The 27,722-nt window shown below is 38.0% G+C and overlaps 1 protein-coding gene across 2 annotated transcripts; it reads left to right on the top strand.

The window, feature by feature from the left end:
• The first annotated feature begins 1,311 nt into the window (after positions 1-1,311).
• Positions 1,312-27,357, top strand: LOC131699143 (alpha-protein kinase 3-like). Of its 2 annotated transcripts, XM_058995269.1 has the most exons (15): positions 1,312-1,399; positions 1,854-2,014; positions 3,623-3,661; positions 5,119-5,240; positions 8,892-9,009; positions 9,488-10,910; positions 18,435-20,505; positions 20,675-20,822; positions 21,583-21,710; positions 21,843-21,878; positions 22,036-22,310; positions 23,074-23,162; positions 23,367-23,584; positions 24,257-24,305; positions 24,784-27,357. In XM_058995269.1, the coding sequence occupies exons 1-15, from the start codon at positions 1,397-1,399 to the stop codon at positions 25,127-25,129; spliced, it is 5,226 nt and encodes a 1,741-aa protein (XP_058851252.1). In that variant the 5' UTR covers positions 1,312-1,396; the 3' UTR covers positions 25,130-27,357. The 2 variants fall into 2 exon arrangements, with proteins under 2 accessions (XP_058851252.1, XP_058851253.1); XM_058995270.1 differs by lacking the exon at positions 3,623-3,661 and having other exon boundaries at positions 1,313-1,399.
• The last annotated feature ends 365 nt before the right edge of the window (positions 27,358-27,722 follow it).

The following is a 27,722-nucleotide window of genomic DNA, read 5'->3' on the forward strand; positions in this document are numbered from 1 at the left end:
AGCATAGCAAGCCTTACAGTATAATTGGTCAGTATGCGTCAGGGTTGCTACAAATTGCTTAGCCCCAAAACTGGTGAATAAAAAAACATGCTCTCTGATATAAATGTTGATTTAATAGAATATCAGCTGTAATATCTACTTTTTCTACAGTATACAGATTGTAAGCCTTTTTAGTATACATGTGTATTACAGTAATTTCAAAGTTGTAAAATAATGCATGATCAACACGCATTGAAACCACATGATTTCTATTATCCCTCATTAGTTGTGAGACATCAGTGACATGCCCATTCAAAAGCTATACTGGTTCATGTCTAAAAATATAAAAACGCATTTTGCAGGAAAGTAGTCTTGAGTTAGTTGTGAAACCACTGCCGGAAAAGGAGTCTTGTGAAGATCAATCTTAAAATAAATGAAACTACCCTAAAAAAGGAACAACAAATTAGAATTGGTCAGACAAGCTATAAGCCTTTTTGCAAATGCATTTTTCTTGAGCTAGTTTAGCAGTGAAGGCCTTTGCATAAATGTATCAACTAATGTGACATCCTCTCACATTTTTACAAACAGGGACACTATCACATTAGTTCATATCAGGAAAAACATATTGCTTCTTTTTTTTTTACATACCGTTGTGTGCAACATCGGCACGTGCAACATTGATATTGGTAGTCCACGTGGAAAAGCAGCTCATGTGTTTCCAGTTACTAAGAGTAAACAGTGCCACTTGTGGAAAGGGTATTGGTCCCTGTGTACAGCGGTGCATAGTGTCCCTTTCTATTATCGGTCAATGTAACCAAACCACTTTTATGTTTGGAAAATAAACCAATGTGACTGGATGCCTGTATTTATTGCTCACATTACATGAGTCTTCAGGGTGCTGTCCTGACTTTGATTGACAATATCACATGAGAGGGCAGACCTCATAAGGCATACCAGGCATGCTGATCCTCTGAACTAGGGTTTGACAGCATGTGTATGAAACAAATCCTACAGCGCTTTTGAAAACATGTAACCGTTTTGCAACATGCATGGTGTTCTGGCTTGTCATGAATTCATCTGCATACTGTAATATCTTGAAGATTGTCTAATCGTTTTGAGATTCATTTTCCATGTGTCCCAGTGAATTACAGACAGCGAAAACTCCTTTCATGTAGCTCTACAATTTCACAGGTTCCTGTATCACTGCTTCCAATTTCTTTTCCTTAGGTTCTGCGGGGGTTTGCCTGCTGCAGACCAGTGTCCGAAGAGAAGTTTTGGAAAATGTGATGTGCACTTGTGCCTATTTGTAGGCCTGCTATAAATAGTCTGTCAGCCAGCGCATGCTCATGTTTGACTGACAATTGCAGTGCTTTGCGCTGGGACAGCAATTTCCAAAAGGACATTAAGAAAGAAAGAAATGGTGAGCTGGCTGAACTAATATTGCTTTCTTTAGTTTCCCTAGTATGTAGTTATTTTTTTAAACTGTAGCTTGAGTTCTGAAAGTCTTGAAGTTCCTGGGCAAGGATTTTTTTTATGGGGTGCCAACTGCCTGATTCTAACATCTTAGATTTAAGAAATGCACTGCACAGTTTGTGCAAGGAAAGCCCATGGCTGCTGGTTTGATTGTTCACTTAGCACAGTAAAGAAAATGAACCAGTTTGTTTTGTAAAAAGTTGTTGTTGTTGCTGTTGTTGTTGAATAGGTTGTCATTTCTAACTTATTTTCTCACTCAGCTGCTGTACATATAGGAAGAGATATCCTCTGGTTTTGAAGCTTGCTGACAAGCTAAATTAAGTTTCATTGCGTCTGAATGCCTACATTTTGTCAAAGAACTCCCTCTTCCTTGTTTGTTTTAATTTATCTGGATAATCTAGCAAGGGAAAATGGGTTCCAGGAGATCAATCACTCGTGCTTACTCTGCAAACGGAAGATATTCTTCCAACAACTCCAGCACTGAAAATGGGGAAGAGACACCTCAGCCCAGCTCTCGACCGGACAGCCGCAATTACCTGCTCAACGTGAGACCTGAAAACAGGTAACGCTGGTTAAAAAAATTATTGCAGTGGAAATTTACTTTTTTCTTTTTTTAAGGTTCCTACATTTTATTTACAAGGCCCTGTTTTGAAGCAAATGCAAAAGGCATTGCTTTTATTAAAACTGTGGGGTAAATTGCAGCGCTGGGACTGAAAAGGCTAATCATATTTTTGCATATTTACATAGACAACAGAACTTCACTGAGCAAAGTTGAAATACAGCAAAAGTAAAGCAGATTTAGACTTTCGAAATTGATAAATGCAACTTATTCAAAGTCCTCATATCAAGATTTTGAGAACTGGACTGATGATTGCAGGAAGGAGCAGTTCAATTATTTGGATGGTTTCATAGTGTTAAAATGACTGTACAACTTCTATGTACAAGTTAAAATGAGAAAAAAAGGGAAATCGCAGGTGATATGGAAGATTCTCTGATAAAGAAACTATGTTCCACCTTTCTGTTAGAGCACCCTGTACACAGAATGGTATTTACCAGTTCTTTACAAATATTAAGAACAACATACGTGTTTATTAACAAATTATATATAGAATTGCATTGTCTGTTTTTGCACTAAATGCATGATGCATCCATCCCACCATGTCCAAATGTGCCAGTCTTGAACACTGCCTCTGTTGCTGAGATTGAAAAGCAATGTTTTAATTTGCATGGCTGTTTAACTATTTTAGCATGTCAAATCAATGAAGTCTAATAACACAGGTCAACAATTCTGGCTGGGATTAAGTTCTTTTACCCATCTCAGGGTAATTATAGTCTTCAATTGCACCAAATCCCTGTGTCATTAATAAACACCCTTTATCTAAATAAAACAAAATTAAAAGGTTATACCTCCCAAAGTGCCTTTATAAACTCCAAGCATGTTTACGTCTTGCAAGAAAAAATAACCCATGATATTTTCACTTTTTTAAATATGTACATATCAGGTTGTCACAATTAAGGTAACTTTACATAATTATTAATTTTTCTCTGTTGAAGTACACTGACTAGTTTAACATCTAGTTTTAATAGCAAAGCTTCCCAGGATGACACTGTACCAATCTATTGAGAATATTACATTTTAGTACAATGAGCTGCTCAAAATTTAATACATTACTGTGGTATTTGTATTTGTGAATAATCTAGTAATACATCATACCTGAATCAGCTGTTATCCAAAACAATGAAACCCTGTGTGAAGGCATCATCTCATTGTTATCCTATTTATTTTGATCCTACTCAGGCATTTAGAAAAATCCTATTGTGTATCTGTTTTATAGTTATGTAATTAATTGTATGGCATTGTTTACTTGTATATGTGTGCTGGCATTAAGGAAAATACCAGCATGCAACTATTTCAGCTGTTTGCTCCGGCTTAGTCTCTTAAGCCAATGTGCCTTTTGTATTAGACTTATTATTTCATAAGGGTCAGCTTCATTGTAGGAATGCCTGACCTACTGTGTGAAGTAGTGCTGGTTTGATCTCGTTTCTACAACATGCTGGCTGGCCCCTATGTTATAACACACTTTATTAAAACCCAAGCATCTGTTTGTTTGTGCCTATGTTGTACATGCTTGTTTAGTTTACTGCTTCTATTTACTTTTTTTCCGCCTAGCTATTCACGTCACAGGTACTCTTACTACAAGCCAATGAGGTAATCCCATATTTTTCAAGTTGATTTGAACTAACACTTTTACTGATGCTCAGCCGTGTGTTTACACAACAGGATACCAGAGACCGACCTCGGGCGCTGAAAACAAAACACGTAAAAGTGGTATACACTGATGTAAACATTATTATTATTATTATTATTATTATTATTATTATTATTATTATTATTTATAAAATTTTAAATTGGAAAGCCTGTTACCGTTAACCGTCTTTCAGTGTGGAATTAAAGCGCAGAAGGGAGGAACGCTGGTGTCTCACGTGCACGTGTAAACAACGGGTGAAGGAAGAGGACAAAGATCATCTCACAACAAAAGTTACCCTCAATATGTTAGGGCAGCGACTCTTTCTGTACAGGAAGTCAAGATAAATGATATTTGACCAGAGTTATTAAATGTTAGGGCGGTGACTCTTTCTGTACAGGAAGTCAAGATAAATGATATTATTAAATGCAGTAGGTTGCGGTTTGGATTCTATTTAGCACTGCGGTCACGGAGGCCTGTTTTACAGTACTAAGCCATTTGGGGTCTTATTTTCAAAGCATTTCCTCCATGCTTTTAAATTACACCTTAAGAGGCCTTGCAATATATAACTTAGCTGTTTCGTTTTTAGTTAACAGCACATAAAGATTAGTCATATATATGCTCTCAATCTTTGTTTTTATTACTACATTTTAAATGTTTCAATAACGATGTGTGTGCTTATCGTCATGTTTGTGCACGTCTCCATTATGCACATCTGTATTTGGTGGAATTCCCATTTGCCACTATTAAATGTATAACACTATTCCCCACCCCTATGCTTTTTTTCCCTTGTTATAATGAATAAAAACCTTGTTATAAGTTTAGAAATATTTCAACTTTATAATAATAAGAATTTAAATCCCCATGTTTGTTTATTATAAGAATAATCTCTTAGAAATGTTGTATTTTGGTTGCTGGAGGTCACTTAAGTTGCATCTGTCCTAATACAATTAAAAATAACCCGAGTTAGCCCAGAGCTTTATTATACTAATTATAAATGAAGTACAATTAATTTCAGTAGACCACCTACATTTGAGCCACATAAAACAAACCACCATTGTGACCCATTGCCTTAGGATCTAGCTGGTCTAGGACTAATATACAGCCAAATTATTTCTCATTTCAGATTTTATAACCAGGACAAAATATGTATATTTCTTTAAATGGTTTCAGCCACAGAAGTCAATAAATACATAAATATATTTTGGTGTGTAGTAGAAATAAAAATCACAAAAACACTCTGGTAGTATATTGCACACTGAGCAATACTTTTCCCAGTTTAAATATAATTTAAAACACTGGTGACATTTCAGATTAACCACATAGTTTATGAGTACTGCACCTATATTTTTAACCTTAACTCTCACTCCATGAATGCTGCTTTCTTTGCGACTCTTTTAAATGCACTGCTTTATTGCAGGAGCACTTTCTGCAGTGTTATAGCCCAGCTGACTGAGGAAACCCAGCCAACCTTTGAGACCACCGTGAAATCCAAGGCAGTGTCTGAGGACTGTAACGTCAAGTTCTCCTGTGTGGTGTCAGGTAATTACTGCATCTGCCAGGCCTGCACCAGCAAACGCTGTTTCTGCCATTGCAACACAGTTCCTCTTTCTGTGCATAGGAACACAGCACAACCTTTGCAAAGGGCCAATGTGAAAACCATTATGTGACATGATTATATAGCCTATGTCCCTGAAGGGGAATTATCCTAATGAGTATTTTTGGATTGCTGATTGGCATATTTTTAGAAGGCTTGCAATCCTGCAATAATAATTAGCTTTTTTTTTTTTTTGAAAACTATTTAACCTCTGTACTGTTAAAAGGTTTGTGATTTTGGTGTTGGATGATCTTTATAGCCAGCTGTATGTCCTACCTGTTCCATAGATGTATCCATTTCATTTAATAATAATAATATAGAGGAATACACACATCATATTTTCTTTACATAGAATTTAAAATCAGACTAATAACCTCATCAAGAAGCCTGTTAGTGAATGCATGGGAATATTTAAAACCACAATAACTAAAAACATGACTGCTGGTTGGAAACCGACTTCCTAGTGGAATATTATTTTCTAAAAGAAAAAAAAAAGCTTTTCATTTTATATTCCTACAGATGCCTGCTGGGTTATTTTTCTGGCTGGCGTTCAATGCTACTGTTCACCTTGGTATAGCTTTATGCCACATTTGGATGTAATCTGCAGCCTTCCTCCCAAGTGGATTCTCAGTTATTTCATTATTGCTCACAGACAGAGTAGAGAGGTATTTTGGAATACCCTTCAGCTCCAACAGTAGCGATAACTCTTACTAATAGTGTTGGTTTATATTGGTTTAGACATTTGGGTGCCTTGCTTGTTTATCTCTCCCATTCCTTCCCTCATGCTGCACTGCACCTCTTATTATAACAACCCTTAACAACCCTTAAGTGCAACTTAAGCATGTGTGGGTTACAGGATGTAAACAAAAGCATGTGTCTTCTCAAGAAATACAAACAGTTTTTATTGTAGGTACTATATCATGAAAAACATGTCTGTGTAAGATGAGACCACCTCAACCAATGAAGCCACCATAATAAAGTGATGTTGTTATGCAAACACATTTACAAAAAAGCAAGGACATTATTAATTGTGTTGTCATTCATTTACCAGACCTGTCGAGTGTTCTGGTAGTCTGGTCTGAGGTTTTTGTTTTGGTCAGATGGATGCTAAGTGGATGCGTGTCATTCTTTTTTTAAAAGCCATCCTTTCACTCTTTAGATAAGCTGGGCTCAGCTTTAAAACTGTATTTAATAGGTTATACTGCTGTACCCTGGACATTTAAAATACATTTAAATGTATTTAATCTGAGCTGAATTTTTAAATGATTAAAGCACGGAGACACACACTGTATAACATGTTTACATGTGTCTGGCACAAAGTTTTAGTGTTGCAACTGGAATCACACCTTCTGACTTATTTTCGGAACACACAGGTATTACCACAGAACATGGAACAAATAGGGGGCTTGTGAAAACAGCATGAAACAGCAGTGATATGCGTGGGGAGTAATAAAGAAGACACATGAGACTCTGTGTGTGTAACATAAGCATAATCAAGTGGATAATAAAGGTTTTTCCAATCCTCGCAGATGGGTTATTTTTGCGTCGTTACCCACGCAGAATCTTAACAGCTTCTGTTATCTTACACACACACGCAGAAATGTGTATAAGTTGAACATGATTAATCGGAGCCTTGTACAGTGGTGTGAAAATGTGTAAGAACACCTAACACTAACAGTGGTGTGAAAATGTGTAAGAACACCTAACACTAACAGTGGTGTGAAAATGTGTAAGAACACCTAACACTAACAGTGGTGTGAAAATGTGTAAGAACACCTAACACTGACACTAACACTAAGAATACCTAACACTAACAGCATGAAAACCTCTGGGGGTGAGCATCTCAATTTCCTCTCAGTAATCAGTGATACAGAAACAATAGGCACTGATGTGTGAAAATGTTAGACCGCTTTGTGCTTTAATTAGGCATCTTAAACAACTTCTAAAAAGCATCATGCATTGTACCATTTGGGGTGATGTGTTCCTTTTCTCTTACTATTTAAAACTAATTGCACGTGTGGCCTATTAAAGTCATCAATTTAATTAGACAATCAGTAATTTTTTTTTACAATTTTCCAAGATTTTCAGTTACAGTTGTTTGATTTTATATGCACAATAAACAACAGAAGCAACGGGGTGTTCTAATAGATTTGCACACAACTGTACCGATAATGGACCATTGATAATCATCGAGTCTGAAGAACGTGTTAATAGTTCATGGATTAAACATTAAAAACACACACACACACACACACTGCAATATGGTTTAAGCATGATACAAATGATACAAATATCTAGGGACTGCAATGATATTTACAGCCTGTTTCACAGACAAGGACAAGACATTCTAATTGAATCTACCTTGACATGTATTTGAACACGTGGTGCTCAGGGTAACCTCTGTCGAGTTCTTTATGTGATGTGCTGAAGCCAGTTGGAAATGTAATTCTGATCCCTAGTGCTCAGAGCCGATCCTGCTGGATGGGGTCTCAAAGGGATTTGCTCTGTATGGAAATACAATGCTAGCACAGTATATGATTTCAAAAGAAAAAGCTGAAATTCAATTGGGAAGTGTACATCCTTTTTGTTCAATAATTTTTATTTTTTAATAAAAAAGCAATTACTCACCTTTAGGTTTAATATTTTAAATAAAATACATTTATTAAAGTACTTGGGATTATACAATCCCTTCCTATAAAGAGGCATTAAAATATTGAATTGCAATTTAAATATCCTCTATTTTGCTTGTTTTCGACCTTGATCTGGACTGGCTATTGTGGTGCATGATCCCTCCAATAAAGAAAAGTGTATTTACTGGGTTTATTCATTTCAAATATTTACATTGTACAGGAAGCTTCAGTGGCAACAGCATATAATTGCATATCGCGTTTCATTTTAATAACAGCAATACTATCTTACCATGTTAGGCTTGTAAAACGGTGTAAACAAAACAGTTCAGTACAATCAGCTATTTACAGGCGCAGTTCACACTTTAAATATTCTTAGCAGGTTAATTACAGTTTAAGAGATGTAGGTTTTGGGGTCCCGATTGGTGCATCTGGTAAAGGCACTCTGAGTGGAGTGCAGGATGTGCCCTATAGCCTGGAGGTCGCCGGTTCGAGTCCAGGCTATTGTATTGCCGACCGTAGACGGGAGCTCCCAGGGGGCGGCGCACAATTGGCCCAGCACCGCCCGGGGTGAGGGGGCTTAGGTCGGCCATGGTGTCCTCGGCTCACTGTGCACCAGCAACCACTGTAGTCTGGCCGGGCGCCTGCGGGCTTGCCTGTAAGCTGCTAAGAGCTGTGTTGTCCTCCGACGCTGTAGCTCTGAGGTGGTTGCATGGTGAGACTGCAATGTGAAAAAAAGCGGTCGGTGGCGGCACAAGTTTGGAGGACAGCGTGTGCTCGTCTTCGCCGTTCCTGAGTCAGCGCCAGGGTAGTAGTAGTGAGCTGAGCCTAAAAATAATTCAATATGCCAAATTGGGAGAAAATAATAAAAATAATTGGCGATTACTAAATTAAAAAAAGAGAGAGATGTAGGTTTCTGTTTTAATAATGTTCTGCTGAATTCTAAAGCTGTTTCTCAAATCTGTGTAGGTTACCCAGAGCCTGAGCTAACTTGGTATAAAGATGACATGGAGATGGACCGATATTGTGGCCTTCCCAAGTATGAAATTTTCCGCAACGGCAAAACTCATTCTCTTCACATTTACAAGTAAGTAATGAAGCATATTGAGTGAAATCAGACTACTGTCAAATACAAAACAAGTTGCAAAACAATTACTGGAACTGCACATTTTGTAATTTGTTTAGCAGACATTACCACGGACTACCTAACATCTCAGAGGTCCTCATCATTGTCTTTTAGACTCATTAATACAAAAATAATGTTTATTTAGAAAGATGAGGAATGTCCTTTTATAGGAACAGAAATTGTTAAACTATAAAATCTATTAGCACATAAAGAACAACAACAAAAAACTCCAAACAGGGTTTAGTTTATATGTTGTATAACTATATATAAATATAATTTGTTGATTGTAAAATAAATATGTCTATAGAGAGTTTACATTTTTAACAACGCCCCTTCCGTTTGGAGGTCCCAGTTTTTTGTACCTCAGGGGTAGCAACCTTAAGAGTAGCTGTTTCTAGAGACGCTAACCGAAATCTTTTTGGGCCTGTTTTACTTGTAGCTGCACGGAGGATGATGCGGCCATCTATCAGGTTTCAGCCAGAAACAGCAAAGGCATAGTCTCCTGTTCTGGTGTTTTAGAGGTGGGCACCATGAGTGAATTCAAAATACATCAGAGATGGTTTGCGAAACTTAAACAAAAAGCTCAGAAGAAAAAGAAGGAGCTGGAGGAGACTCGGAAGAAGGGCAGAGAGAACCTCCAGATCAAGGACCAGCTGAGAATGGTGAGCCCAGAAAGATCTCCGAGGAAACGGAGGTCAACCGCGGAAGGTACCATACAGTCTCCCATATCGTTGCCTGAGAGGGAGGACATGGTGAAAGTGCATATTCAGGACGCAGAGGCCAGGCTACGGGAAGGTACTGCTGATGGAAAGGAGCAGGCAGCGTCAGCAGCCGAGATGCCCAATGGCTTTTCTACAAGTCCTAACGAGACAGGCAGTGCTGAGAAAAGCCCAATGGAGAATGGCAATCAGTTCCTCACGTATATCTATGAAACAGTGGAAATAATCACCACAAGGCCACCAAACAAAGAATTTCTTGCCAAAAAGAAGATAAAGGTATCTAATGGAGTAGATGGAGGAGAGCTGAGTGATGATGTAGGACAGGGGAGAGTTGATCATGAAAATGAGAACGATGGAGATATGAGTTTGTCACAGTATTTGTCACAGTCCCATAACTCCAAAACATCTGAAGATCCTTTAAAATCTTCAGCGTCTGAGGATTTTATGGAGATTGACACGAGCTATGCAAATTCAGCAGTAGAGCCAGAGGGGGCCAAACAGCAATGGCCTGCAACTCAGCTTCACAATAATTCTGAAGCAAGACAAGATGCTGGGTCAATGGAGCTCAAGGAGCCAGAGCCTCCTAACCCACCGCCTCCTACTAGCCCGGTATACTTTTCTTTAAGAGACATCTTCTTTGCAAACCAGGACCAGACTGAAGATCAGCTGTTGGAAGTCCCAGAAAAGACAGAGCCTGAAAACATAAAGGCAGAAGAAGAGAAACCAAAGGTTCCTCAGTTATCAATCCCTTCGGTCGCTTTGGGCTGTGATCAGAAACCAGACGAGAAAAAGGAATACAAACTGTCAGATATGGACTCATCTTTAATTGAAGCAGATGACAAGCCACCGATTGTGGATATGCATTCAGACCCCCAATCTTTAGGGGAACTGGAAATTCCAGAGTCTCCTGTCCAGGTACAAGAATCTTCTGTAGCCAAAGAAAACTTGAGTATGAATAGTTCTTCTAAACAAGCCGTTACAATGTCTGAAATGCAAGGAGTGGAGATGCCATGTGGAAAGGAGGTGCTGATGTCTTATCCTATAGAAGAACCAGAAACTTCACAACCATCTATAGAGGAAGTCTCTGAAAGTAAACAGAAAGAGCCTGTGCAAGACCAGCCAGCCCTGGCAATGCTGAGTGAGGTAAGTGACTTGTTCTTGTAGCCTGAGCTCATGCAGGGTTTTTGTTTCAATATCAGCCAACGCAGTAATGCAATAGGCCCTTCAGTGCTATTTATAGGGTATAAGCATGCATCTGTGTGACAAGACTTGAGTATAGCGACAGATGTTCTGGCTTGTCAAATGGCATATGTTCCGCGAGATCACTTTGGTAGAAATGTATAAATATATAAGGTTTACAGTCTGTGAATAACATTATACATGGTTAAAAAAAAATGTTTTCATTAATAATATTTATGTATTATTATTATTAGTAGTAGTAGTAGTATTAGCATTTGAAAGTAATTACATTTTGGTATTAATTGTATTTCGGGATATTAGAGTATAAGGTTTTATAATGCTGGATCATAAATCTGCTCGATCATACTTTGTTTGTATGAACTGCTGTTAATAAAGGGTCAATAAATCACACCTTGGGGGGGAAATATGGTCCTTAATCCTGCAAACTGGGATGTAAGCTATTTATGTATGTGTTTATGCATTTTGTAAATCTGTTTATAAACTGTATAAACAAAACCTAACAGACTCGTTGAACCTAACAATCAGACACCGATGTACCATTCTGTATCAAGTGAATAAGTGATAAGGGCTGTTAGCTGGCAGGACTGCGTCACGGCCACAGCTGTTAACTGGCAGGAAGCAAACCCGGAGGTGGAAAGCTTCAGTTTAAATTAACCAATCAACAAAATAAACCAAACAAAACATGGGAACAAATGAAATGTTTGAACAAAACAAATCAGTTAAACAAACACTCCAAATAAAAACGCCTGATTTGTTCCAGCTGGGCAGTCGCCTTCTCAGACTTCTCTCTCTTAAACAAAGGATGTGGTTCCTCTTACATCTCACATGGCTGGGGCTTGATGACCATCAGTTAGCCAATCAACAGCCAGCCACATTCCACACATGGGTCTGGCAGGGATGGAATTAACCCCACCCCGCCAAATTGAAATTCACTATTTACATGTGCATGGCTTCCGAACTGCCACAGCTGTGTTTCTTCTTCAGAAAGATCAGGCGTCTCGCCAGCAGGGTTGCAAATGCCCCATGGTATTTTGTATAAGTCGATATTGCCACAGCAGGTACAGCACAAAACCAAACCACCCTGGGGCAGGTCCAGAACATTTGAACAATGGGGTATCTAAGCAATTTAATCAACCACAGCGCGGGAGCAGATTTAGCAATCTTTCAGGACAGTGTAAAGTTTGCACTGGACAGTGTACAGTTTGCACCATTTCTGTTCGAAATGAACAAAAAAAAAAAACCCTTTGAATTGTCCCTGTTTGTGGGAAAAATCGTGTTCTAGCCTGTATTCATCTCATCCCTTTAAAAGAGCTGGCACATATGTGTGGACAGATTGCATACCCTTTCCAGACATAGGCGTTGTCACTGATGATGTGAGGTAGCTGGCAATCATAATGAAACTTAAGCACTGTAATATACAGTACTTTAGGCAAACTCTAGGGCTGCAGGGTATAATTGCAATGGTACTCAAGTGCTGATTTGATTTTTTTTCTGTTGATGTATTTTTTAATAAATATCATCCTGCCTTATCTAAATGTAACAAGTTGTACTGGATTAATTTGTTGTGGGTGGACACATACCAATCTAATGAAGACGTCATGAACACCAGTCCTTCAGAGTGACTCACTGTTTCCCGTAATGTTTAACTTCTTATGCAATCGTTACACAATGTTTTGAAAGGCTGACATCAAATGTGAATCAGACAATCGGTGTTGGATTGTTATTTTTTTTAATCTGTATTTGTTTTTGACTTTACAGCATTTTAAAGTTTGATACATGTCTTCAAATGGTTTACTCCAGTCTTTGATTAACTTCTACTTTTTGAAAGGAGAGAAACTCAAATCTGAAACGAGACATTAAAGGTCTCTATTCAGTTGATCTATACCTCGGCTGATCTGAATACCACTCTCCTTGAATAGGCCTGAAAAGGACCCTCTCTGGCATATAACATCTTTTTAGACAGAAAAAATATTTTGAGACTCACATGCACTGTTATCTGTTTGATGTCCATAACCTTGGTTATCACATTTCATTTATTTCAGTGGCAATGGTAACACTTTAAAATAATGGTACAAATTCAGAATGAATTACTTCTGAACTCAGAGGAAGTGCAGAAGATATGCAGGTGCTATTCCTGTGGTATTCAGTCGGAATTCATTATGAGTTTGTGGCCATTATTTTAAAGTGTTACCATGGCGATATTTAGATCTGCCACTGTTTAGACAATGAATAGGACTCTCAGGTTGATTGTTTCTCAATTTGTGGCATGGAATTTTCTCTTTATAAAAAGACTTATTTTTTTTGAAAATATGGCCCCAGTTAATAGACAGGATTTACTTTTGCTGACTGCAAAGACTGACACAGTTGGTGGAGGTCAAATATACAGCGAGCTGTTGACATGAAAAGGAACAGCCGAGTTCTGTACTGTTTCAGGTTCTGCACCATGATTTAAAGAACTGAAAAGGTGGTGTCCCACAGTTGTAAACGTTTGTTTTCAATGGAAACATAAGAAAGAGGAAGAGAAAACATCGAAGATTATTAATATTATTTTATTGCGCTTGGCACGTAATTTACTAATATTCTTAGTTAGCGAAAGGTCTTGTTATTCCTTCAACACAAATCAACAAAGTACATTTCCTCCATATTTTCCCAGTCAGGTTTTTACATGATTTGAATCTTTTCAAGTGTCATTTAAAAGTAGCCACAATGCATACATGTTTTTATCTCAGTTCCATCAATATGGCCCCATTAACTGTTAATACTGAGCTACTGACTGTAATTCCTTTGCCTTTATTTTGATGGAATGAGAGACAAGAAGACAAGACCTGAATAGCAAGCATGTATTTCTGTCACGCAGTCAAAGTGCAGTATGTTATTGGCATTGTGAGGATAACAGTGATCCAGACAGTGTCTGGTGAGAAAAACACTTGTGACTGTATCCTAAAATAAACCCTTTGCTCATTTCCTGCTACTTTACTCTCATCTGTCAGATAAAGGAGGAATGTTTGTTTTCTTGATGATTTAAAATGTGTGAAGAAAAGGGTCCTTTCTATCTACTGGTGAGACTTGTGATGATAGCTGGTGATAATGTAGTGCAAGCCACCAGGATGTTATGCTAATAACTTGGTGTTTTAATCGATTAATGAATGATTAATTGATTAATCACACCTGCGGGCTTTGAAAGATTACAATATAATTCATTATTATTATTTGTTTATTTAGCAGACGCCTTTATCCAAGGTGACTTACAGAGACTAGGGTGTGTGAACTATGCATCAGCTGCAGAGTCACTTACAATTACGTCTCACCCGAAAGACGGAGCACAAGGAGGTTAAGTGACTTGCTCAGGGTCACACAATGAGTCAGTGGCTGAGGTGGAATTTGAACCGGGGACCTCCTGGTTACAAGCCCTTTTCTTTAACCACTGGACCACACAGCCTTCTATTGAAAGATTGATCTTGTCGACTTGAGTGCGGTATCAAACAACGGTGTGTGGAAAATAAATCTTGAAAAATTGCAGAGGGTATTTTTAAAGACCTTGGCAAAAGAGCATCTGGATGGCATCCCCAATATTTCACAATATCTCAGAATGAAGGAAAAAAGACTGCGACTTGCAACATTTGCTCATCGGTGCTTTCCTTTCACAGCAGTATTACAAGTTTAACTGACTACTTTGGCTAACTATGTTTATTTAACATTAGCTGGCATTATGAAACATGCAGTAAATTGCTTTGTATTACTTGTAATTTTCTTTGATTAATCGATCGTAGAGCGGAGGATTGATCGGTTAGTAATAAATATCAAGATGCACTCCTTTATGAATTGCATGCTTTCAAATGAACTCTGGTTGCACCTGCTCAGCAGTGACCTGTGGCTGCCCACTTGGAATGGAACAGTAACTGACTTTCTGGCTTACTGAATTGTGTTGTGTGAGGTTTGTGGCGGTGGCTTTATGGAAATCAGGGTATTTCACAGGAATTGTTTTGTTCAATGACTCACTAATAGTTATTAGATACATTGTGTGCAAAAACAAAGACCTGTCACTGTATATGATGCTGTTCGAAATGGTTAACAACGGGTGAAACATTATATTAAATCTGAAGGATTTTCTCTAAGATTACTGCAGTTATTTGAAGTCATGTGGTTGTAAAATGCTTAGACAAAGATTTAAATAGAACTTAAGGTCTGTGTAAAGTTGCCATTTTTGCTGTGGAACAGAATGAGAGGAATGTTCTATTTGGAAGTGTTCTATTAACTGTGGCAGCAAAAAGACAAAACACAATTGTAATAAAAATGGAGTGTATAAGAATTTGTCCTACAAATTCATCAATGTAAGCTTTAGTCTGGTATTCAGTTTTCAGCTTGGTCTGGGTTCTGGGTGTTGTAAAGAAATAAATCTTACTAGCAGATTAAAATTAAGAATATTTGAGAAATATTAGCACAGTCCAATTTCTGAAAGTGAAAAACACCGATTACAATTCTAAAAGAAAGAAAATGTCACAGAATTGTGTGCACGCACATGTAGTAAATATTACTGAAACGTAACTGCACAGTTTAACACAGTGGAGTTAAGTCACCTGTATTTTGAGGTGGATCCTTTTTTTTTTTTACAAAAAGACAACACAAGCAACATATCCATAATGCACACCTTCCTCTTCGTCCTGATCTCCAGGTACAGGTAATAGCAGTGACAGCAACATTGACAACCACTGCTGCTCTACTGCAGCATGGCCAGTATTACACAGTGTTTCATTAAAGTGTAGATCACACCTTCTAGGGGAAATCCCATTCATGCACAGCAGGGGAAAGAGGACTCTGTATTTGACGTTTATGAAGACTGCTTCATACCCAGCGACAGAGAACCCAAACAGCTGTACCAACACACATGGTTTCCAAAAGGCAACATGAAAGCACTGAATGATAAATAGGACTTGTTGCTGTGCACTAAGTTTAGGAGGCTTCGATGGAAAAAGAGAGTCATGAGGCTATAAATAGACCCAACTCCTGAATGTGATTTTCCTGTTGCCTCCTATCCACCTATTATAGTAGAGAGCATGGTGAGGCATCTGTCATTAAAATGAGTTCTGACTTCTTCTTAGTGATGCAGCTTGTCTGCCCCTATCCTTGTTTTCTAAGGGTTTGTTGAAAATATTTTGCACGTTTGCATTGTAGAAATTCTGTTGAAGTACAGATTGAACAAAAATCACAGTAATGCCACACAAGTTGGATTTTTGTCTGTAATGGTCTGTGTCTTCTTTTATAAAGATAATTAACTGACTTTTCGTTTGACTTTTTTGTCTTTATTGAAGTCCATTTAACCTGCCTACCCAGTGTTGGCTGACCTTGTGTGCAGCAAGACCTGGTCATAAATGTGCTGCGTGAGGGCTTGCATCACCAGGTCTCTAATCTAAACACTGGATGCTGTTTACGAGTTATGCTGAAAGGTATTTGAAGTGATTCCTTTGATGTGATTAGTGTGAAGGAATTTAGAATTGTTTTAGCATTGACCGGAGATCAAATACAGTACTATAATTTATTTAGCATACACAAAGAGATTATATCATTGATATGGATGTGGTTTAGTCCGATCCCAAGTGGTGATGTTTTATATTAATCATGTAAAAGGTAAGACCCAAGTACAACCCAAAACAGTATCTACATTTATATTAGGTACCACTTCAGTTCAGGGATCTGTTACAAGTTGTTGTATCTGAGCTAGAAGCAGGTGATTAATTCTAACACTGAATTACAATACGCGTTTGCTATAACATGTTAAAAGAATGTAATGATACACGATATTACATCATTCTGAACGTAATCACTTTTAACGGATCCCTCAACTAAAGTGGATTTTATTTCTAATTTCAAAGTATTGGGGGGGAAAAAAGGGAGATATGAAATCAGCGTTTATATTTGACTGAAATAGAAAGCGCTCGGAAAGTACATTTTTGATGGCGTTAAAAGAATGCGTTACTCAGTCCTACTTCACTAGACCTTCCCCACTATCTTTGAGTTTGTCTTCTTCAGATGATTTGAAATACCAAGGGTGATCTAGATTACACACAGGGGGAATTGCCCGATAAGGTGTTAACAGTGCTGCTGTATACAGTTGTTTTAGCTGTGGAAATGTACCCGTCTTCTTGTAACTATTGGAATCAATTATTATTGAATGATGTCATTATTAGCATCCTATCTTGACTGTGGTTTTTGTATCAGAGGGACAGTTTATTTTTTAATTTTTTTAATTTAGGAGTTGGGTTTGGTGCTAAGGTGGTAACAGAGAAAGAATACTTTCAAACAAGCACAGCCTTCTTTTAGCTGGGAATAACTTCCATTTAAGTTAAATTTGAACATTTTTACATGTGTACAGGGGATATAGTGGAAATTCATTTTTAAATAAGAATACAGTTGTCCATAAATAATTAATTAAATAATGATAATACATTATTATTATTATTATTATTATTATTATTATTATTATTATTATTATTATTATTATTATTATTATTATTATTATATTTAAAGTTAATATATTTACAATCGAAACTACCTGTGATTATTTTACGGCTGGTAATATTATTATTCTTTTCACTGACTAGTGACAAAGGTTTTAAAAAATTTGCAAAGTAAATTCAGTATTGGGGTTACATCAACTGTAGCGACTTGATGCTTTCACTGACCTATGTAGACCTCTATATTTGAGCCTGTAATCTAGCTGGTATATCCAAAGCTTTGATAAAGAACTGCTGGTTGAAGAATGATGGACTGATTTGCTACTCAGCTATTTACATGGCAAACAAATCAAGCGCAGGTCCTGTGAATGGCTGCGATGTGAATAAAGTCCAGCCGGGTGACATAACTGTGAAACACGAGGAAGTGGTTGTGTTGACTGGTCTCTTCATCTATTCTTGTATAAAGAATCGAGGAATGCATTCTTCCTTAATCAGTTCAGGGTGAACCCTAGAGGAGTTATGGAAACAACTACAGCTGCAGTCATAAAACATTTTAGCAATGATCTGTTTCACAACTTTCTCCTTTTACACGTTACACAGAAAGTTGCTATGAGTCATTCACAGTGACAAATACATTATTTTTTTATGATTATGAATAATCATCAATAAACAACAGGAGGCACATTTAACTGGGGAAAATAAGTAAGCTTAACTAACCGAGCAGGAATATCTATATATAAATATGTATAAATTGTAGCAAAAACAGAAAAGTTAAATATATTTTATCAATACTTTCACAACATGCGTATTAAATAAATATATATCATAACAGGTAAATCCTTCTAGTAAATATTTTCAGTGAGAGGATGTAATGTTTTTGGCAACTGAAAAATATTGCAGCTTAAATAAACAACACCAACAGTAGTTTGAGTAATACAAAGACAAATAATCCTCCTGGTCTTGAGATGTTTATATTGGGCTTTAATAGCTTCTAACTGTTTGTTTATTCCTTCAGTTCACGGATGAGCAAAGGGAAACACATTTAAAGGAAACCTGTATCACTGAGGATGTGGTCAACACTTCACAGTTAAATGTAAACGTGCCCTCTTTCATTTCTACGGAAGAAACAACTGCATGTGTCAAAGAGTTTATGACAGAGTCCTCTGTATTGAACACTCATGGAGACCAACGGTCCAATTCTGTGGGCCAAACTGAGCAAAACATGGAGACTGAAACACAAAAAGGGATCCCGGAAAGCATTGCTAACGTTGATGCTGCTTCCGAATGTGCCAAACCGACAGGAAACTTGGATAACAGCCATGCCTTAGCAAGGATGGATCTACAGCAAAATGATGTTAAGGACTATATGGCTGAAGTGTTGGATGCAGTCAAGGAAAGTGAAATATGTGCCTTAGATAAACAAGGTGTCGCTATTCCCCTGGTGGAAGAGACTGCTGTTAGGATTGAGATAGATGTAATTCCAGAGGATATCGTTCATGAAAAGGAAAGTGAGGTAAAGGATCTGCATAGGGAATTCAAAACTCTTCCTCAGGAACCTATTGTGCCTCTAGAATTAAAAATTCCAGATATAGCGATACGGGAGGTAGAACAAGAAAGTGTTCCAAAGGCAGCAAATCTGCAAGAGTTAGAGTTACCAGGGGAATCAGTCCTGGAAAGAGACGTCAAAGGAGTCCCGGAAGTGCCAGTTATAGTTGCTAGCGATGAAGTTGCTTTAAAGCATAGCGATTCACACACTAGAGTTGAAGCAGTCAGAGAGGACAGCATTCTTGTGCCACAAGCTGAGGTGGATAAGAAAGAGCAAGAAGCAAGTGTACAGAATATGAGATCGCAAGAGAACGATCAAACGATGGACAATGTGTCAGGCTTACAGATAGACATTAGCAACGAGGCAGATATATTCCCAAGTGCAGGTGTATCCTGTGATGCCAGCAAGAGCCTTCCGAAGCCTGATTCCAGTGCGCAGAACTTCTCCCCCCCAAACAACACACCCTCTGCTACACAGCCTCCACCAGCAGTGCCTTCTGTTTTGGTACCTGCTGTTGTAGTACCTCCTATTTCCATCACATGCTTTGATGATGCCTCTCAGGAAGACAAGCATGCTAAGAGAGAAGTAATATCTGTTCCCACGGCAGTTGAGGCTGTGGTTGAACAGGATGAATCCTTAATTACACTGCTGCGTCATGTTAAGAATGATCTTGATGCTGGGATAAGATACAGTATTAAAAAGGAATCTGACAGCAAAGCAGCTCCCCTTCCTATTGTGGCCAGTACAGATACAGATGCTGCATTGTTAAGTACCAGTGAGCAGCCAGAAAGCAAGGCGGTACTGACTGCTTTGGGAACACCGAATCGTGTATCAAGTACTACTATCTCCGTTCCCTCAAAGCCTGAAGAACAGACCACTCAAGGTGTTGGTTTGTCTGATAAGCCTTCAATGAAAAAAGTTTTGCTCGGAAGTATGGCAAGTCCAATCCAAAGCCCTTCAACTTTAAGAAGGTTTGCAACAAAGAGTCCCTCAAATGCAGAAGAGCCAGGACTTGCTACAGTTCCAACAATCAGAGTGGACAGCCTATTGCTTGAAGACGCTGCCCACTACGAGAAAGCAGATGAGCAGCCAGAGAAGAAAGACAGCCTACTGACTGTCCAGTCTGGCGAGAGCAGCCCCAAACTGAGGCACAGTGACAGCCTGACACTCATCCCGTCTGCCACGCCAGAGGAACTGGCCTCCGGGGCTCGACGGAAGATCTTTATTCCTAAACCCAAAACAGAAGAACTTGAGGCAGTGGTCCCAGATCCACAGCTGAAGAAGGAGGAGGTGTCCAAGAGAAGAAGGCTTTCACAAGATCTTGAGGTGCCCAGTGTGTCTCCTGGGCAGTCCAGGAGGGGTTTGGCCTTTTTGCAAACTCCTAGCCCCCAGAATACTCCGCCGATGGAGAGGCGCTCCCCGACCGTCAGCAGGAGGACGTCCAATCTGGAAGTGCCCAAGCTGTATGAAGAATCGGTGGATAAGAGTGAAACGTCTAAGGAAGTAGAGGACGTTAAGAAGAAACAAGATCCATTTAAAGGTATGTGATTTAATGAAAATAAATATATGTGTGTATACTGTATGTAACATAACTGAAGCACGGTAAATGCGTGATAAACTACAAAATTACTGTGCAAATTTACAGGGACAACTTATCAGTCCTGAAAAACATGCCTAATTCCCCTGGCTGTGCGTTTCACATTCCTCAGCTCCCCAGGTGATCCGGAAGATCCGTGCGGAGCAGTTCTCTGATGCTTCAGGACACTTGAAACTCTGGTGCCAGTTCTTCAACGTACTAAGTGACTCAACAATAACATGGTACAAAGATGAATATCAGATTGCTGAACTGAAGAGAAGGTAAATGTACTGTGCTTGTGTAACCTGCATGCAAAGAAATCCCTTGGCTTTGTTTCACAGACCCAGATTAGCAGTAGTCTTGGACTGCTTTACCTAAAATAACGTTAGTTAGTCCAAGATTAATGATAATTGGGGTCTGTGAAACCAGCCCCATGACACCTTAACTTGCCAATTGCATTTTTGACTTTTTTTTGCAGTTTGCCTGTGTCTTTCTGCTATGCTTAAAGCTGTTTGGAGAAAACTTAAAAGGTTAAAACTTAAGATGCTTGTCGAGATACATAAAGGTCATGACTTTTTCGTCTATAGCCGACAGAGGGCCACTGAGGATGTATTGAGGAGCTTGTTAGGTCATGCCGGTTAGATCATATATCAGTATTCCTTTCTGATTAAATCAAAATTGGTTCCATAATCAGACTTACTATATCTGCCAAATGCTTGTGAAACTTGTCCTGTAAGTGGTTTCAGTGAAGCATGATCATGGGACCTCTTGTGGTTGACTGGTGCAGTCACAAAGATGAACAAACTAAGTGCAGTGTTTTTTTGAATAAAATAAAGTTTGATATGTATGAAACTATCTTATAATTAAGTCTGAACATCACAATTTTTTTTTATACAGTAATTCATTTATTTGTAATTAATCTGTAATACTTGTTAATGTCCAGATATTTAACATCAGTGTTGTTAAATGTTGCTACTATTTTCTAATTACTTAATTATTTACTAAAATCGTATTGACAGACTGAATTTTTTTTTTCCCCAGCTCCGGAGATGAAGGTCAAGTGGCTCTTGCCATTGTACAGACGACTAAGAAGGACTGTGGGGTTTATAAATGTGAAATAAACAATGAATATGGAACTGATGCTACAGATTGCCTACTTAGTGAAGAAGGTAATACAAACAGCATACTGTGTGCAGTATATGAAATGTTACTACTGTCTATACTTAAATCTACCAGGCATTTCTTTTAGCAAAATTAAATGCATAGCAATATAAATCAGTTTTTATTTTTTATTGTTACAGTATTGTCCGGGTTCCTTTTACGAGAAGAATCGGAAGGTAAGCAAAATCGTGTTAATTTATTTTCTTTTGCTGTTTGTTGTTATGAAAAGGTGTTATATATGTACATGCTGTCTATATCAACACTCCTTTTAAGGGCTTTGCATTGATTGCTCATCACTGATAAGATAATCCCTTCCATTCGTGTATTGTCTAGTTGGAGAGGAGATTGAAATGACCACCATGGTGTTCACAAAGGGACTGGCTGATTCTGGGTCCTCGGGAGACAAGTTCTTTGGAAGGATCATGACAGAGGAAGTTCACATTGAAGAAGGGTGCACAAAGAAAGCGTGCAAGGTGAAGGTTATCTATGGATTGGACCCGATATTTGAGTCAGGCAGCACCTGCATCATTAAAGTGCGAAACTTCATTGCGTATGGGACCAAAAATGGAAGTGACCTAATTGAGAGAAACCACGAAATTACAAAACAGGTAAGGTATATAGAATTAGTTATACTTTTGAATTATTCTTGTTTAACTTTGTATTATAAAAAAATAGCATAGATTATTGTACGATACAGCTGGTTTCAGTCACCCTCCAGGTCAGAGTGGGTAGATATAAGCCTGTATCATACAACACCCTATACAATGTTTTATCTATATAACATGTATCAATCAAAATTAACTTGGACTTTTCACCAGTCACATGGGAAAATAAACAACAGCAGATACAATTTGCAGCAAGCCATATAAAAGTGTACTGTACTAAAAGCATAGCAAAGTGTAATAAAGCCTAGTGAAAGCATAGTAAAGTATTGGTAAGCATTGTAAAGACCAGCGAGGTTTGGTAAAAAACATGACAAACCCTGTTAATGCAAAGTATAGCCATGGGAATAACGTAGTAAAACTGCAATAACACCATGCAAAAATAACGGGCAACCATTTACAATAACTGCTGTAATCGTTTAATGCAGTAAATACAGAACTTCCTTCCTAATTTTACAAATTTTACTGTAACCAAAAGTTATATTTCTGAAAGTAATGCTATTTTAGAGGCAGCGAGTACTGAGTACTGCTTTCCTGTTGTGAAGTATTTAAGAGTACAAATATTAGTTGAGAAATGTATCAGCAACACTGACCATTCACGGCTGTCAAAGTCTACTAAAATATCTGAAAAGTCCATTTGAACATGTTGAATTCAACATGTACTCTATGTGTTGTGCTTCACTGCAAAATGCTTTTGTTTTTTTAACAGGAGTGCAAAATCCAAAACACTGCTAGAGAGTACTGTAAAATATTCGCTGCAGAGGCAAGGGTAGTGGCAAACTTTGGCCCAGCACCTGAGTAAGTGAATTTGTTGTTTATTTCAGTTTCTTTGAAAGGCTGATACCCTCACATATGACAATATGACAGGCCATCGCAATCCCAGGCAATAACCTGTGTAGTGGAGGCAGCCAAAGGAGCCCATAGCCCGAGCAGGATTCACATTGCCTGCAGTTGAAATCCCAACCCGGAGTTTTGAAGCCTTCTTTTTACTTCTGCTTTCAGGATTATTCCACTGCACCTCATCTATCGGCCTGCCAACCCCATCCCGTATGCAACAGTGGAGGAAGACTTGAAAGGATGCTTTGTGAGGTTCTGCTTTAAGGACAGAAGCGGAAGATTGATTATGAGGAATGTTACAGACACTGAACAGAAATGCTGTGCTTTCCAACACTGGATTTACCAGTGGACAAATGGAAACTTACTTGTCACTGACATGGAAGGTAAGAATATAGATATATAGAGGGAGAATAATGCTATTATGACGCTGTGTAATTTCAATTGTGGCGGTCAGATGAAAAAAAAAAGAATAAGACTGAAGTTAAACAATTCCTGTAATTAATTTTTTTATGATATAGTTCGAGAATATATTCTCAGGTTTACAGTTAACAGTTGTTAAGATGAAGCTTAAAACGTGTTTGATAATTTTATTATGTTAACAGGAATAGTGGTTGAAGGTGTGATAAAACGCTGATCATTTGACGCAGCACTAAGTAGACCTTCAGATACTTTGTATTGTTCTTTACAGTAAATATATTGAATGTAGATACACTGTGACGCTTCTGGAATTCCCCTCGTTGACCTCCTCTAAGCTTGTGGTTTTAGATATTTATATGAGTGTGCAGCGCCAGGTGGCTGAACAGGCAGGAAGCTGCTTGGCTTCAGATTAAACTCTTTAAATCGTAACAAACAAACTGAATTTTGCAGATTCTGTTATTAGTTTAAAAACGGCAGGAATTGGACTAGACAGTGCTGAATTCATCCAGTGTAATTTTATTCACATAAAGGAATATAGGGCTAAAATTCCAAACCTCTGTCAAAATAGAACAGAATTCAACATCAACTGGTGGAAATAAAGTATAAAACCGAAGTCTGTTTATGTGTTTGTATTACAGGTGTTGGAGTGAAGATCACAAATATCGGGATTGCAACCAAATCAAAAGGGTTTGTAAAAATTAAATAATTAAATTGGTCTTGAGGAAATACAGGCCCTTGTGTAAAATCACTACAGAATCATATGTAGTGTAATGGATACTCTACTACAATATTTACTGCAGACTACAATAACCTTGACAGAACATACTCCACAGTACCATAACCACCACCATTAAGCATGTCTTAGAAATGCTTCTATTATTTGCTGTTGAATAACTAGAATTCCTGCATGGCTGCATTTTACAGCAAACTACTGTAGTAAATGGCAGTATTTTTTATGAGGCGTTACAAATAGTGCAAGATGTTCATACTGTCTCCATATTGAAAGGTCTTTATAGAAAAACATGTCTTTATATGGAGGTGGGCACTAAGTTTGCTGTACAAGATGTTAAGGGTGATGTTAATAAGTAAGAGTCACTCGGTTGTGGTTGTGGCGATGTGTGTACGTGAGGTTTTTTTTATGCATTGTTCTGCACTTGTTTTACAGGTATCAGGGTCTAACAGACAACTGTTCACCTGTGCTGCTGGAGCAATTCATTACACTCCATCAGTGCAATCGCTACTGTGGGCTGCTCAGCCTGCGGCCCCTGAAGACCACGGATACTCTACAGCAGCCAGGGAAACTCAAGGGCTCCAGGAGCCCGCTGTTGAACAGGAAAGTTGGATCGGGTCCATCGAGCCCGCAGATGTTGAAAAAGGGATCGGCGAGCCCTCAAGGCACAAGGAAGGGCACGTCCAGCCCCAAGGTGGTTAAAAAGTCAGACTCAGGAGACAGCAAGACAACAACGAAACATAAAGCTGTGGAAATCCCCAAATCTGTCAAGATGAGGTAATCCAAATTGAGACAACAAACACACCATCCTGGAAACATTCTTCCCAGTGTTTCAATTGGATTGTGGAGTGGCACTGCAGTGTCAAACCCCAAACTGTGTTGTTCTTTTTTAAAGCCTCAAGTTGTTCCTGAGCAAGCTGTGAACTTCTCTGTAAGAACTGTGTGACCCATCATTGAACTTGAGAAAGATGTACAAAATAATAATAATTATTGCTCATTGTTAGAGAATGTATAATGCAACAAGTTCAACTTTAGTTTTTTGACATCTTGTGGTTCAAATATAGTAAAGACTGTAAATATGAGAATGTAATGAGCGATCATCTTGTTTTTTTAACAAAATGAGAAAACGGAAACCAAAGACAATGTTAGTTACTATTTCAGTAGACTTTGTTTTTAGACTAAATTGGAGATTTGTAGCAGGGACAGAAATCAGCATATATATATATATATATATATATATATATATATATATTGCAAATGCTGGTTCATCTGACTTTTTTGCAGCATAGTCGTTATTCATATTGCATGCAATCATGACCCAGGGTCTTAAAATCAAGTTACCAGATCTCTCAAAATTGACCAGGACTGACTACAGAAATACATGTTACTGAAAACGACAGAGATATGATATCAATCAGACCTTCAACTACAAGTTAGAAGTGGTATCTCAAAAATAAATAAATAAATAAATACATTTTATGTGCGCAATGGGCTTTGCGATGCCAGTTATTTGAACTTTAACCCTGGTGGAAGTAGTATCGTAAACCTAAGTGAAAGATAGGTGTCTATTGCAGACCATGCACTGGCTGGGGCCTCCTTCAGATGGATAGCGGAAGGTTATTTGAGGTTTAACCTTGTGTACATGTGTTTGGTGGAATGACTCAAGGCCGATTGGCTGATAAACTGCAATCGAAGGATGTTAACCACTGGAGGTACATCTGAAGTGTGGTGATCTTTAGGCCTGTGACCTTCAAAGACATCCTTAATCGAAGTCTGTAGACTGAAAGACGTTAAACAGTTCTGCAATGACAGTATGTAATCTTGTGCATGGCCGTAGCTAGCTATGAGGTCACTGAGGTCCAGACTTCGGTTAAAATGTTAGCTTAAATGAAAAAAAGTGTTTAAATGTTAATTGATTTATTATTTTGAAATATATATATATACTCTGGTAAATTAATGAAACGGTTAACACATATAAACTAAATCTGCTGCTACCGGGAGGGGAGCTGTGTTCAGGGTTCAACGTGCAAGGAAGTTGCCAGATCAGAGGTTTTCCCTCCAGATCTAGAGGCTTCACGTTTCTGCTCAGTGTAATCTGGAGGTAAGAAATGGGCAGAGTTTTTTTTAAAAGGTTTTAGAGGATTTTCTAAAGTTTATTTTTCTGTCTGAAAACATTTTGTTCTCTAAGATTTATTCATAATATACAAGTCTCTCCTTTACTAAGATGGCGGATACGCTGTGACATCATGCCTGTTGGCAGCTGCAACCTCTGATTTTTTATAGAATTTCTCCAGACATTCGATTTACTTTGACTGCCCAGTATAAGATCACTTCATGTGCAGCAGGTATTAGGGCCGCTAGGCACACATAGAGTCTGTGCTGCATAGCATTTGAGTGAGAGGCACAGGTGGGGGCCTAATACTTGTTGCAGAGGAAATTCATTTAGTTGTAAGAGCCGTGTTTAAATGTTGTGCCAGTCAGTGAATATATATATTCTGGAAAATGAAGAAAAACTACATTTACAGATTTTTTTTTTTTTACAATGTAGCCATGGTGTGCCAATATAATATCACTGTAGGTTTAAGGTTTAAGAATTATACAAGTGCAGTGCATTCCAATGAATTGCATACATAATAATTGCATAGTCCTGTTAACTTTAAAAAAAAGTGAAACACTTTTCCTATGAAAATGCACATGCAGTAGATTCCTGTGAAATGCATATCCCGTGTGCCTCACAGTTTTATGCATTCAACCAGAATAAGGAACATACATTTTTAAAAGAAATGTACTTCACAGTTGTATGCAATTATATGGTATACAATTAAAGGTATTACACTGTATATTTCACTGATAATTGCAAATGGTGGTTAATTGCATAAAACTGTTAGGCATCTGGGCTATGCAATTAACAAGAATCTACTGTAATAGGACTTAATATGATGTGCTTCTGGAATTATTTAAAGTTGGATTTCAGTGTCTCTTAATAAATTCAGTATGTATTGAACATTTCACCAGCCTAATTCTTTGTGTTTACAATTAGAAAAACAGGACCTTGAGCCCTCGTACTAAATCTTTTTTCCCTAGAGGTATTAGGGGCAGTTCTAACAGTTTTCCTGCATTTATCCAGAGGTTATTTTAGGGAGGATCTGGCAACACTGATCAGCATCAGTGTGGACGGTGTATATAAATTAATTCAGGTAAGAAATACATTTTAAAATGCTCATTTCTAAATATGCCTGTTGTGTATACATTTTCGTCTCAATGAAAAGCAATGTTGTGTAGAGTTGAGTTTTAAATGTAATCAGTCAGGCTTATAAATCCAAGGTTTATTTAAAACAAAAAAGGATGGAATATGAAAAAGTAAAATGACTGCA

Source organism: Acipenser ruthenus, chromosome 21 (assembly GCF_902713425.1).
Source record: "Acipenser ruthenus chromosome 21, fAciRut3.2 maternal haplotype, whole genome shotgun sequence".
NCBI lineage: Eukaryota > Metazoa > Chordata > Actinopteri > Acipenseriformes > Acipenseridae > Acipenser > Acipenser ruthenus.

Coding starts and splice junctions, on each gene's coding strand:
- LOC131699143 (XM_058995269.1), top strand. Junction 9,010..9,487: donor CATTCTCTTCACATTTACAA/GTAAGTAATGAA, acceptor TTTTACTTGTAG/CTGCACGGAGGATGATGCGG. Junction 23,163..23,366: donor AACTTTGGCCCAGCACCTGA/GTAAGTGAATTT, acceptor TTCTGCTTTCAG/GATTATTCCACTGCACCTCA.